Source organism: Schistocerca piceifrons, chromosome 1 (genome assembly GCF_021461385.2).
Source record: "Schistocerca piceifrons isolate TAMUIC-IGC-003096 chromosome 1, iqSchPice1.1, whole genome shotgun sequence".
In the NCBI taxonomy this organism is placed as follows: domain Eukaryota; kingdom Metazoa; phylum Arthropoda; class Insecta; order Orthoptera; family Acrididae; genus Schistocerca; species Schistocerca piceifrons.
Window position 1 is genome coordinate 1,026,048,416 of NC_060138.1, and position 13,952 is coordinate 1,026,062,367.

Here is a 13,952-nt window from a genome sequence, read left to right on the forward strand (position 1 = left end):
TCCTGAGACTATACGCAAAGAAATGTCCTGTCCACTTATATATGTCCACCTTTTCCAAGTAAGTAAGCGGAGCAGACACGGATGGGAGATCACCCTAGCGAACATCTAGGCTGCAAATAAGGAAATCCGTTGAGATAAGCGACTTGGACAAAGGGAAGATTATTGTTACGGAGAGACTGTGAACGAGTATCTCGAAAACGGTGAATCTGATCGAATGTTCACTTGCTACTGTCGTGAGCATCTACGGAAAGAGGACGAAGGACAGTGAAACTACCACTAGGCGCTAAACTAACGTCCACGACCCTTCAGAGAACATAGAATTCGGAGGTTTGACTGCTCTGTAAAGTAGGATAGATGGTGGTCTGTGGCATCTTTGCAGAAAGAGCAGAATGCTGGTGCACGCACAAATGCTTAGGAGCACACGGGTCACAGTACATGGTTGAACATGGAGTTCCGCAGCAAACCACTCCTACGTCTTCACATGTTGGCCGAACGACATCGTCAAATAGGATTCCAGTGGCCACGGGACCATGAGGATTCGACCGTCGCTCAGTGGAAACGAGTCAGCCTCAGGATGCGACCGTCGATCAGTGGAAACGAGCCAGCCCTTCGGGTGAATCACATTTTTGCTACACTAGGTCTCTAGTCATTCCCACAAACGCCGTCATCGTGGTGAACGGTACTTCGAAACGTGCAGCGAGCCACATACGCAGGCTGGCGGGAGCAGTATTATGTTATGAGAGAGTCTCCTGCTCTTGCGTGGGACCTGTGATAATAATCGAAGACACGCTGACAGCTGCGGACCACCTGCATCCCTTCATGCTTAATGTCTTCCCCGACGGTGATGTGATCCTTCACCGTGTGTCGGAGCCAGAATTGTGATACAGGGATTTGAGGAGCGTTATACTGAACTCACGTTGATGTCTCGGTGACCAAATTCGCCTTATATAAATCCTATGGAGCACATCTGGATCACTATTGGGCGCCATCAGCGCGTACGCGTATCAGCGGCCTGGTGTTTACGCGGAATAGATGACTAGTGAGAAGACATCTAATGCCACATACCTCCACAAACTGTCGGATCCCTGATTCGCAGAATCATTGATGCATTTCGGATAAACATGCCATTAACCAGATGGTTGTAATTCGTTGGCTCATTAGTGTATGTGCTGTTGTTAACAACAGCCTTTTACAGTGTAGGCGACTCCAGTTTTTCATAGAAAGCATTTCCCTTCGCATTGTTCACTCGGAAAATGGTTCAATATTCACTAAGAAGTAATTCCTGTCGGATTTGAAGCGTATTGTCATTGTGAAGACGCAAACTCGTTTTCGGCCTCTGTCACTTATTGTTCAAATGTTCAAATGTGTGTGAGATCTTATGGGACTTAACTGCTAAGGTCATCAGTCCCTAAGCTTACACACTACTTAACCTAAATTATCCTAAGGACAAACACACACACACCCATGCCCGAGGGAGGACTCGAACCTCCGCCGGGACCAGCCGCACAGTCCAGGCCTGCAGCGCCTTAGACAGCTCGGCTATGTCACTTATTACAGCAATTGTTCTTATAGATTGTTAATGATTGCTATTGGTATTCCATTCCACTCAAAAACAAAGATTCGAAAGCAAAGTTCACCTCTTTCCATTAATATACACTCCTGGAAATTGAAATAAGAACACCATGAATTCATTGTCCCAGGAAGGAGAAGCTTTATTGACACATTCCTGGGGTCAGATACATCACATGATCACACTGACAGAACCACAGGCACATAGACACAGGCAACAGAGCATGCACAATGTCGGCACTAGTACAGTGTATATCCACCTTTCGCAGCAATGCAGGCTGCTGTTCTCCCATGGAGACGATCGTAGAGATGCTGGATGTAGTCCTGTGGAACGGCTTGCCATGCCATTTCCACCTGGCGCCTCAGTTGGACCAGCGTTCGTGCTGGACGTGCAGACCGCGTGAGACGACGCTTCATCCAGTCCCAAACATGCTTAATGGGGGACAGATCCGGAGATCTTGCTGGCCAGGGTAGTTGACTTACACCTTTTAGAGCACGTTGGGTGGCACGGGATACATGCGGACGTGCATTGTCCTGTTGGAACAGCAAGGTCCCTTGCCGGTCTAGGAATGGTAGAACGATGGGTTCGATGACGGTTTGGATGTACCGTGCACTATTCAGTGTCCCCTCGACGATCACCAGTGGTGTACGGCCAGTGAAGGAGATCGCTCCCCACACCATGATGCCGGGTGTTGGCCCTGTGTGCCTTGGTCGTATGCAGTCCTGATTGTGGCGCTCACCTGCACGGCGCCAAACACGCATACGGCCATCATTGGCACCAAGGCAGAAGCGACTCTCATCGCTGAAGACTACACGTCTCCATTCGTCCCTCCATTCACGCCTATCGCGACACCACTGGAGGCGGGCTGCACGATGTTGGGACGTGAGCGGAAGACGGCCTAACGGTGTGCGGGACCGTAGCCCAGCTTCATGGAGACGGTTGCGAATGGTCCTCGCCGATACCCCAGGAGCAACAGTGTCCCTAATTTGCTGGGAAGTGGCGGTGCGGTCCCCTACGGCACTGCGTAGGATCCTACGGTCTTGGCGTGCATCCGTGCGTCGTGGGTCCGGTCCCAGGTCGACGGGCACGTGCACCTTCCGCCGACCACTGGCGACAACATCGATGTACTGTGGAGACCTCACGCCCCACGTGTTGAGCAATTCGGCGGTACGTCCACCCGGCCTCCCGCATGCCCACTATACGCCCTCGCTCAAAGTCCGTCAACTGCACATACGGTTCACTTCCACGCTGTCGCGGCATGCTACCAGTGTTAAAGACTGCGATGGAGCTCCGTATGCCACGGCAAACTGGCTGACACTGACGGCGGCGGTGCACAAATGCTGCGCAGCTAGCGCCATTCGACGGCCAACACCGCGGTTCCTAGTGTGTCCGCTGTGCCGTGCGTGTGATCATTGCTTGTACAGCCCTCTCGCAGTGTCCGGAGCAAGTATGGTGGGTCTGACACACCGGTGTCAATGTGTTCTTTTTTCCATTTCCAGGAGTGTATGAATCATCAAAGCCAGCCCATGCCACATAACGAAAAGAACCACGAAAATCGACTGGGCCCACGACACACAGAGTGAATCCTTCCTGATTAATAAACGATTTCCTTTCCGTCAGAGTTTACGTAAACGATACTGAAATCATCACTCCTGAGGATTCCACACTGCTCCTAACGACGGAGTTTGATCGTCATAGAGGATCCCAACCAATTTAGTTGGTCACGGAGCAGCAACTGATTCTTGCATCTCTCCTCGTCAGCGACCTGTAAGTTCTCTCCAAATCGAAACTGCATCACACCGAGCGAGGTAGCTCAGTGATTCGCACAGTGGACTAGCATCCGGATGGACGACGGTTCAAACCCGCGTTCTGCCATCTTTTCTGCGTACAGAGAGCGACAAACTTAAGTGGGGGCGAACTGACCAACCACAAGGACTCTTTTCTCCGTAAAACAGTTGTTTCCGGTAAGCAGAAGATAGCAGAGAAACACTCCAAATTTTCCACTCCTTTCAGCGGCTGAAATTTTGTAGATGGTGTCCCATCGGTTTGTTTCGAAAAGGCCAACCGGACGCGCAGCCATATGTGGCAATACAGTGTCGTGACACTCTGTCGTCACCGGAACGAGCTTCGAAAATAACGTTCACTTTTCTCCCCTGGCTGAACTGACAGCATTTTCAATGGGACACGCGGGGAATGATGTCAGTTCATGGACGTGTTAAATGTCTTACATGAGAACATTCAATTTACAGAAGTGGTTCAAATGGTTCTGAGCACTATAGGACTTAACATCTGAGGACATCAGTCTCGTAGACTTAGAACTACTTAAACGTAACGAACCTAAGGACATTACACACATCCATGCCCGAGACAGGGTTCTAACCTGCGACCGTAGCGGTTCCAGAGTGAAGCGGCTAGAACCGCTCGGCCACAGCGGCTGTCTTTCAATTTACAGTTCAGCACAATGAGGAGGGGGGTGGGCACGTTCACGTTACTGTGTCTGGAACTTAAGATTACTTATATGGTACTAAAACCGAATTCTCTATTTACAGAATGCAACTACCACTGATATAGTGATTCATAGCTCCTTCAACCACCCTATCAAGTACAAAATGCCATCTTTCAGGTTGTTTTCATTTTCCTCCATAGTTTCCCGTTGTGAAAGGAAGCTTTTGGTAGAGAGTTTCGAATCATACACTACACAGCCTACAAAGATGGCTATGACAGTGAGTTCGTCAATGGTGTTAGACGGGGTGTTTTCGGATAGACATGAAGGAAACCCAACCCAAGGGACAGCACCTTTATCAATGTCGATAGTTGGAAGGACGCTGGTATCACGTATCGTAAAGTACCATATTTCCGCAATATTTCCGAAAAGATCGGCAAACAGTTGAGGTCTAAAAATATTCAACCGGCTCTCTTCATTCCCAGTACCGTTGGCACAAAGTATAGGCACAGAGAACATGCCAGTTGTTTCACATATAATGCAACTGGGGTGTACTGCATCACTTTCAATTATTGCCTATGGAGTACGTCGGAGAAACAGGGGGGAGCCTTAGCACCAAGTTTAAAGAACATTTTAGACTTTCTAACTCAAAATCTGCCTTGAGTACCCACTTTCGCGAACAGAGGCATTCAGTCACCGTTCTCACTACTAACTTAAGAGTTTTGCAGAAAAAAAGGGGCAGACACAAGCATACTGGAAGTTGTCGAAATTATCACAGCCATTAGTCGGTTCCCACACCAAACCCTGATTGGACAAACGAAGTTGAGACACTGTAGCATTTTGGCAAATTTCGACTGCCTAAGTTATTTGTCGTAATACTCTGTACTTTCTTTAGATAGTTCCCTTTTGTTCCTCCTTTACCTTTCCATTTTCCTGCCCCTCCTCCTCCCCATTTCACCTGCGCACCTCCTACGCGTCCTCCTTACTGTCTCAGTTTCCCCACGTCTTCCTTTCAAGTATGTTTTAACATTTATGTAAGTTTTCGTAAGTTTCATGTACTTTTAATAAGTATCCAAATCCACTACGATCTAGGATCCTTTTAACTGTCAAAGTATAGAATTTTTTAATCATTTTTACGAAATAATACTTTTTAGAATTTTAAGGTTCTTAAAGTTTTAGGGTTTATTCAGTGGACGATGCCGGCATATCTGCTTCGTTGCTGTATATAATACTCCTCTTTTACGTCATTACACATAATAACTTAAGCATAGCTTACGGGCATTATTAAAGAAAAACTATGTCAACTGCCGTTGTCATATTGTTATTCCACAGATTGTTTTTAAAGGAAAAGCTTTTGTCCTTTTTCATCCCAGTATTCTTTGTTCTCATTCGCCATTCGTGTATCCCAAAAAAGACCACCAATCATTCGGTCGAGACCGCGCATCCTCAGCGCATGCGCGAGCAACCCTCAGGCAAGCTGTTTACGTCGGTATGACACAGAACGCGGTCGCGTCCCCTGTTCACGATTCCGTACAGATCGAAGAAGCGATAAGTGAGGTTTCCAGGTTCTCCTTTTTCGTCAGTAGCTTTTTTCTTGATTGGTTTGGTCCAGGTTGAACATCCCTCCATTTTGTGGCAACCGCTTCTTGGGTTTCCATACTGGCCCAATATTATGTCTTAATAGTTTTCATTTATTTTCACCTTACCAGTTCATCACTAAGGCATGATTTGAATAGCACCCGTTCACTGTATTGTAATCCGACTATTTTATTCTGCGACATATCGCCTTTTCGCAGTGTTTTGTTCTGATGGACAACGAATGTTGGATACAAAGTTCCGAGCTTTTTCGCTGTGATGTTTTAGTTATGCGAGTACTTACATTTTGATATTCTCATGCAAAAGTTCTTATTATTTTTGAAAAAGATTATAATTTTTTTAAAAATCTTAGAATAATTTACCATGTCAGTGTATATCTCAGGGTTGTTATTTCTTCTGGCTTTATTGTTATAGAGATGTTCACCTGAAGGTGTGGCTCTTTTAGTTCCACGAAACCGGTAGTGATCCAATAATAAAGGCCTAATTACAACTGAAGAGGTTTTTTACTACGCAAGTTATCTCCTGAAGTTTGTCGAAGGTACATCACGTGCGCCGCAAAAGAGAGTCACCAATGTTGAAAAAGATATGGCAGAATTATAGAGCACTATTGTTACACCTTAGCCTTCACTTTGCAGAACATTTTTTATCACGTTATCTTAATTGTTGAATTTTTCTGGGGTTGTCTCTTGTTCTTTCGTCTGCCTGTTCAAAGCCTTATGAAGCTTGCTCTGGTTTTTCTGCTTCATGGTTATTGTTTTGGTTGCTATCACAAGTGATCTGATGTTATCTTTGGTCTTCACACATCCGCGGTCATACCGAAGGATGTTTAGCGTAAGTGGTGAAACTCCCCGACACACATACTTTCTCATGTGCATTATCTTCAGCAAAACTCATTCACTGTCTTGTAAGGCTGCACCATGTCCCTGGGACATTTTCATTATGAACGTCAAGCATAAATATCTGTTTAACACGAAAGACAGAATTTAGGAGTAATGTAGAGGAGGATAAAAGTGTGGAGGATCAAAAAATTCTACGTGGGGATATCGAGTACCCGTAACTTTTGCACTGGTTGCAGTCTTCTCGCTTAAGATATCATATTTTCGTGTGTGGAAACGACGTTAGTGATACCGGTTTCCGATGCTTTCTAAGTGACTAGTTCGCCTAGTCAATTCCATCATTGTACAAACGAGTTTATTCTCCGTCCCTAAAGACGTCGACGTCGACGGAGCATTAAACTTTGACCTGCATTCCCTCTCTCTTTGTAATTGTTGTCTTATTAATGCATTGTTTCTGCAGTTGAAATACATATTTTCGCTGAAGATTCTTAGAGAGACTAAACATAATTCTAAAGAATCTCCTCCAAAGTCACTATTAACGGCAACAGTTTATAAAAAACCGACATACAGTTGAACAGAAATGTCATGGGCGGGTCAATTCTCTGCGAATGCAGAAAACGTAGCAATTCGCCACTCCAGTGACGTATGTGATTTGGTTCGATAAAATCAGAAACAAAAACTTTAGACTGACGACGGACCTACATATCACACCTACCTCCATCAGCCAGTATAAGCCACTGGTGAAAGGTGGTTTATTGCATCACCCAGTTCAGGTCTCACTCTTTTTTCTGCCTAAATGCGGCTCACCTGCTACCACTCATTTCTCAACTTCGCCGTTGCGAAGAGAATCAGCTTGATTTCGCAACTTTTGTACTGTACATGCAGTTAGGTTTCGTTTAGGTCAAGAGTCTAATCTTTATCTAGAATTTTCTTCCAATTTTTTCCTGAAGCTCATGTACTTTATGATAAAAAAATTTGAGATATTTCGTACTAATTACCCTGTGATGCGGGTACCTGCGCTACTCAATTTGAATAATTCTAGGATACATTGATTCAGATATGAAACATCCATTGACATATCTGTAGCTAAGGAAACTTGCCTGGATTTCTTGATAACCTTGAAATTTTTCCAAAATCTTCAGGTTCGATAATTCACTGATAATATAGTTAAGATGCAGGAGAATTGCTAAGACCCCACCTGTTGTTAACAGTATAAAAACCGTAACACAAGCTCTTTGAATTCTACTTCTGCTTATGTTTCAGAGTCAACACTGATATGCATTTACTCGTCGCTTCAGCTTTTAAGTGACCACAGAGGTCAGCACTAATTATTATTACTTTATACAATAAATACCTGAAACTTAACGTTGTGTATTATGTTAACTAACGTTTCTTCGATACAGACTTTATCTCAAACGTAACAATAGCTCAGAAATTGAGACAAATTTTCACTCAAGTATTGAACACTGTATTTTCAAAATGTTCCTACATCTATTTCGATCTTGTAGTCTCTTCTTCTGCTCCACGGTTTCTCACTATCAACTGAACAGTTTGCAGCCACATCATAGTCATGGGTCATCCTCTTTTCCGTCTTTCTTCAGTTTTCTATTCCAGTGTAAGCTTTTGTATTCTTGTTTCCTCCATTACTCTTACATGTTCGTACCACTGCTATTTTCTTCTGTTCAGCACAACACACATTCCTTCTTTCACTTCCATTCTCTTTAACACTTGGTTGTTCCTTACATTTACTTTTCTTGTCATTTTTTCTAATCTTCAAAGTCCATCTCTAATGTTCTGGTTATATGTTTCTGACTAATTGTCTACGTATCTGTTCCATACAGGACTGTACATTCTAATATCGACTTGAGTATGACACTTTTCGTTCCTTTCGTCACATTCCCGCTCCGTAAGGTTACGTTAAGTACCCCAATGACCCTCTAACCGTTACTAATTAATTTCAACATTTGATTTTCCTTCCTTTTTTAAACTAGATTTTATCTAACTAAAATTGTTGATGCTTTTGATTTTGTTATTAACTAATTGCAGTCCGCTTAGATCAGTGATACCAAACCTTTATCAGATCATTGTCCATGAGTTCAGTTATATGTTAGCTAATGCCCTGGTCTCCTCCCCTCCCGCACCAACACTAGCACCTACCCGAACATTAGAATGTAAAAGACTTCTCTTTGATGAGACATAAATGATAGTTACTTTTGTTGATATTTTATTGAACCAATAATTAATGAGTAAATGGGGTGATGGTATTGCTTATTTCTTAGAACCTTTTTATTGGTTTGTTCGTCTTCAGTATCGGACAGTGCTTGAGCAATATGCTTACCCTCCTGTTGGAAGAGTGTTTCAACTCTTACTGCCACAGTTATACCATAAATGTATTCTGCTGGAATAATGTGTGCATTCAAGTCCTCGATACCGGGAAATCTACCTCCAAATAGAAGAGTTTCCTGTACCTGGAGGGTAGTGTATCTAGGAACACATAGTGTTTCCTAGTCGGTGTTCCAGTCTAGTGATAGATTTTAGTGCCACATAAAGGAACACTCCCTAGTGACCGCTATAAGCAATTTTTGGCACTTTCTACAGTTTTTTTTGTAGTGAGACGTGAGATTGTGTTCCGTGCAGCGTTTGTAAATAATACTACTTCTACATATTAAAATAATGTATAATACATTGAGGTTATTTTGAAGACATTACTAATTCCTCAGTTACAGTACTTTATAGTGAGGAAAATTCTGTATATTTTTAAAACTAACTACATAACGTGTGAACGGTTAAGCCAAACTTTGTCAGTACTGCTCCATCTTGTGCCTTGAAACAGGGGGTCTCTTCACCATGGAACACGTGTTGTTTGCTAATAAATGACTGTACTGAAAATGGAAATATGTTTAATTGCCAACAAGATCTACTTCGAAATTGTTTTAGCTTGTAACTGGTTTTTGATAATACTACTTATTAATTTAATTTGACTTACTGATTATGGGCATGCAGCAGAGTAATAATTTAACGCATACTCTTTTAAGTAGAGTATTGACAAGATTTTCTTGATTCCAACACTTTTAAATTTAAGCAGAATATTTGTTCCTACTTACATGGCCATATTGTACCCTGGATCAGTTTTCATGTCTGGAAAAACGTTACTGTCCCGGAAATTTTTTTGTAGTTTCAGAAAGAAACCGCAGCACACACAGAGTGAGTGCTTTAACTTCCAAATGAAGTAAGAAAATATATTTAAGTTCTATTATAGGGCTGGTTAGAGGCTAAATTTTGAAACGAGTTCCATATTTGAACATTTTCCCCTACTCAAAAGTATAATACGCTGGTACAGTAGAAACTGCGCTCCATTGAGACGGTAACCGATCAATGACTTGTCTATCGGCGATACTTTCATGAAGCTTTCATGAAGCTGAAACACGCGGCCCACATTCTTTTAGATTTTCGGTCTACTAATTTATGAGAGTTAAATTTTTGGATAACTTTGTCGCCGGCCCGAGTGGCCAAGCAGTTCTAGGCGCTGCATTCTGGAACTGCGCGACCGCTACGGTCGCAGGTTCGAATCCTGCCTCAGGCATGGATGTGTGTGATGTCCGTAGGTTAGTTAGGTTTAAGTAGTTGTAAGTTCTAGGGGACTGATGACCTCAGAAGTTAAGTCGCATAGTGCTCAGAGCCATTTGAACCATTTGAGCCATCAAGATTCCAGTCAACAAAATTGTACCAGCCCAAGGGAGGATCGCAGTGCCGTGCACCCCTTCACATCTGCACCTGCCATTCGAGCACAAGTAATGGACTCCCTGCAATATTCTGTGCCATCCCGCACCACTGGTCATAAACCGGCAGCAGCCGGACTAGGGAATTAAGTCCCATCCGCAGGCTGTGTTCGATGTAGTGCAGTGACAGGGAAGCATGGATTGCTGGTGAATGGCGTCACATTGTTTTCGGAGATAAACCGTGGTTCTGCACAGTTATGGCTGGCCACAATTGGCGAGAATGTGGGGAGACGTCCCACGTTTCCAGTCATTTGTGGCGGCGCAGTGGTGTTACTCCTGGAGGCATGTTGTAGCAGCCTTCGGGTTATGACTTCAGGTCACAGATGGGAGTTACTGAGGGAATGCAAAACGTCACAAACGTACGTCAAGGACATCCTGCGTCCCCATGTCTTATCTCTCATGCGATAGTATCGTCGAGCCATGTATTAATAGGACATTGCGCGTCCCGCCATTGAACATGCCTGACTGGTGTGGAGGTAAACCCATGGCCACTGGAATTCGTACCTCTGTTGCCGATGGCACAACTCAGACGTTAACTCCATCTCTGTGCCAATATACAGGATATCAAGGACTAGTTACAAAAGTTATGAACCAAATTGCCTCAGAAGAGGATAGAGGGGATGTATGGCACCGTTCCAAGCCAGAGGAGGTGGAGTGTCATACAGACAGGTGGGCTCATATTACTAAGATGTCTTTAAATTTGACTGGATTTTTTAATAACTGAAATAACCTCAGATGCCGTCTCAGAACGTGATGTAACTTTTCATTTTCCTTCACTCCTCCCGGGTGCTTCGCTCTTCTTATCTGGCAGCGTGTATCGTGATAGAATGAAGTCTTTCACGAGCAGATGATATTGATGCTGATAAACCTTTAGGGGTATAAGGTCGTGGTCCACGAAACTCTTCTGTTCCTAACGTGACTTCCAGAACGGCGCTGATCTTCAGAAGCGTTGCCCCAGCATTGAGGCTTGCCGACTCAAGACCCAAAGAAACAGCAACACATCTGAAGATATCCAGCACAGTTCTGGACGAAATGTTAAAAGAGTTTCGTGTACCATGACCTTAGGCCTCGACAGGTTTAACAGCAGCTCTGTGTGTATTGTATTCAGCGACTTTGAATCAGCTGACGATTGTTCGTTCGAGGTGGCTGCCTGAAAGGAACTGTCTTCCGCCTAATCTGCGGCCGGTTACATCGCCGTCTCCTTGCTCCTCCGGCGCCATACGAGCGCTGCCACCGGTCACATTGTGTAATTACCGCCGTTTGTGGCGGCAACGCTAAACCTACTATAGCCATGGTCTGAAAGTCCATCGTTAGTAAAAATATAAGGAAAATATACGAATAAAGTAAAAAGTCTTAATTATTACCTGTACTTGAAAACACATGCTGACGCAGAAATATTTATTTACGTCCATTGTCCGTAAAACGTACCATGAACTATGAATTTCTTTATTGCGCTTGGTTAAACTGCACTTCTGAAACGTTTTGTATTCCATTCTCCGTTCCGCCCTTGCCCGCAGGTGGCGAGCGGGAGGTACGACACGCGTGACGACTTCACGGTGGTGCTGCAGCCCTTCTTCAAGGCGTTCAACACGCCCGCGGATCCGGAGCAGCGGCGGAAGGAGGCCATCGACATCTCCTTCCTGACGCACGACTGCTTCCACTTCAGCCAGAAGGGACACGCGCTCGGTAGGTGCTACCACGACTTAAAAGGTGTCAGCGCATCCAGGTAGCCAAGAAAACACAAGCGTCGCTTTGTACAAGTGCTTCATAAATGGCACGTCTTTATTTGCACTTATCACTTCATTTTAAACTGCGTATAGCCTCCGCAAATTCCTGTAAACAAATGTGTGATTCAGCACTAGACATTTAGCAGAATCTCTGAATTTGAACATCTTTTAATCACGATAAACTCCCTTGTTAGAACTGCGTTTTCATTTCTGGAACTTCTCTTTCAAGCAGTGATCAAACGGCTAACAAATGTGTACACCAAGTTTAATGGGAGTGCGCAACATGCTTCAACAAGCATCTGGATTCGAGACCCGATCCACCACACAGTTATACGTTGTAAGACATATTCGTTTCAACATTCCTTTCAGAAGGAACAGTAGCTCGATGACTGGACATAATGGAATGCGTGCCGTCAGTTGAGAATGTAAACACTTTCATAAAGTCAACTAATTAAGAACTAAAACCAACACACTAAAACACTGGTGTCTGTCCGTCAGATACCTTACGTCGTTTAGGTCGCTGTAAGAACAGGTACATCAAACAGAAAGTCCTAAACAGCCTTCGGTGAAATTAGAAGTAAAGGCAAGAGGTGCACGCAGAGGAAAGAGCAGGTAGGTGGAAAGAGGAAGGAACTGCATGATGACGTGACAGAAGACAAAATTGGAGTCGATATGGAAGCTCGCATAGGTGATGCAGTTCGTAGTCACAGTTTCACGGATATTATAACGCTTTACTCAAATAAGATTGAAGAAATGGATAACATTCCTTCCGAATTTCAAAAATTTGTATGGGGAGTGGCACCCATACAACTAGTCAAGCTGCTTTGTAGAATCTATGTGACTGGAGATGTAATACCAAACTTTCGGAAAAATGTAATCCACACAATACCGAAGATTTCAAGGATAGATAAAATCTCCATCTACATTTACATCATACTACGTAAGCCACCTAATGGTGTGTGACGGAAGGTACTTTTGTACCACTAACTGAGCCCTTCAACCTTGTTCCACCCGCGACTAGCGCGTGGGAAGAATGATTGTCGGTAAGCCTCTGCATTGAATAACCAAACATCACCCATTGGGTTATTTTGTGATCTCTCAAAGGGTTTTGATTGTGTGAATCATGAAATTCTTCTAGATAAGCTTAAGTATTGTGGCATGAGTGGGACAGTACACAAATGGTTTAATTCATACTTAACTGGAAGAATGCAGAAGGTTGACATTAACAGTACAGGTAGTCCGCAAAAATCAGTACGGAACTCCAATTGGCGAGGTATCAAGAATGGTGTCCCACGGAGTTCAGTCTTGTGTTCCTTATTGTTCTTAATATTTGTTACCGACTTGCAACTCTATATTCATGAAGGTGCAAAGCTAGGTCTTTTTGCTGATGATACGAGTATAGTGATCACACCCAAATGCAAGAATCAACTAACCAAATTGCAAATTATCTCTTTCAGAAAATTATTAAGTGGTTCTATGCAAATTGACTCTTACTAAATTTTAAGAAAACACAGTTTATACGATTCTGTACAGTAAATGGCACAACACCATTGATAAATATTGACGATGAACGGAAGTCTGTTGCTAAGGCAGAATACTCAAAATTTCTGGGTGTGTTGAATTGGAAGAAACACATTGATGATCTGCTGAAACAGTTAGGTTGAGTTACTTATGCTATTAGGGTTATTGCAAATTTTGGTGATAAACATATCAGTAAATTAGCTTACTATGCCTAATTTCATCCGCTTCTTTCATATGACATCATATTTTGGGGCAATTCGTCATTAAGAGAGAAAGTATTCATTGCACAAAAGTGTGCAATCAGAATCATAGCTGGAGCCCACCCAAGATCACCTTGCAGACCTTTATTTAAATAACTCTGGATATTCACAATACCTTCGCAATACAAATATTCACTAATGAAATAACCTATCCCAATTCAGAAATAGCAGCGAAGTGCATAGCTACAACACTAGAAGAAAGGATGATATTACTATTCTG

At 43.4% G+C, this 13,952-nt stretch overlaps 1 protein-coding gene across 1 annotated transcript in view; it reads left to right on the plus strand.

Moving 5' to 3' along the window:
- Window positions 1-13,952, plus strand: part of LOC124777334 (phospholipase B1, membrane-associated-like) — a 214,238-nt gene that overhangs the window by 83,926 nt on the left and 116,360 nt on the right. The window contains exon 6 of the mRNA XM_047252699.1: window positions 11,742-11,910. Coding sequence (XP_047108655.1) covers window positions 11,742-11,910 — 169 coding nt within the window. The remainder of the gene's footprint in view (window positions 1-11,741; window positions 11,911-13,952) is intronic.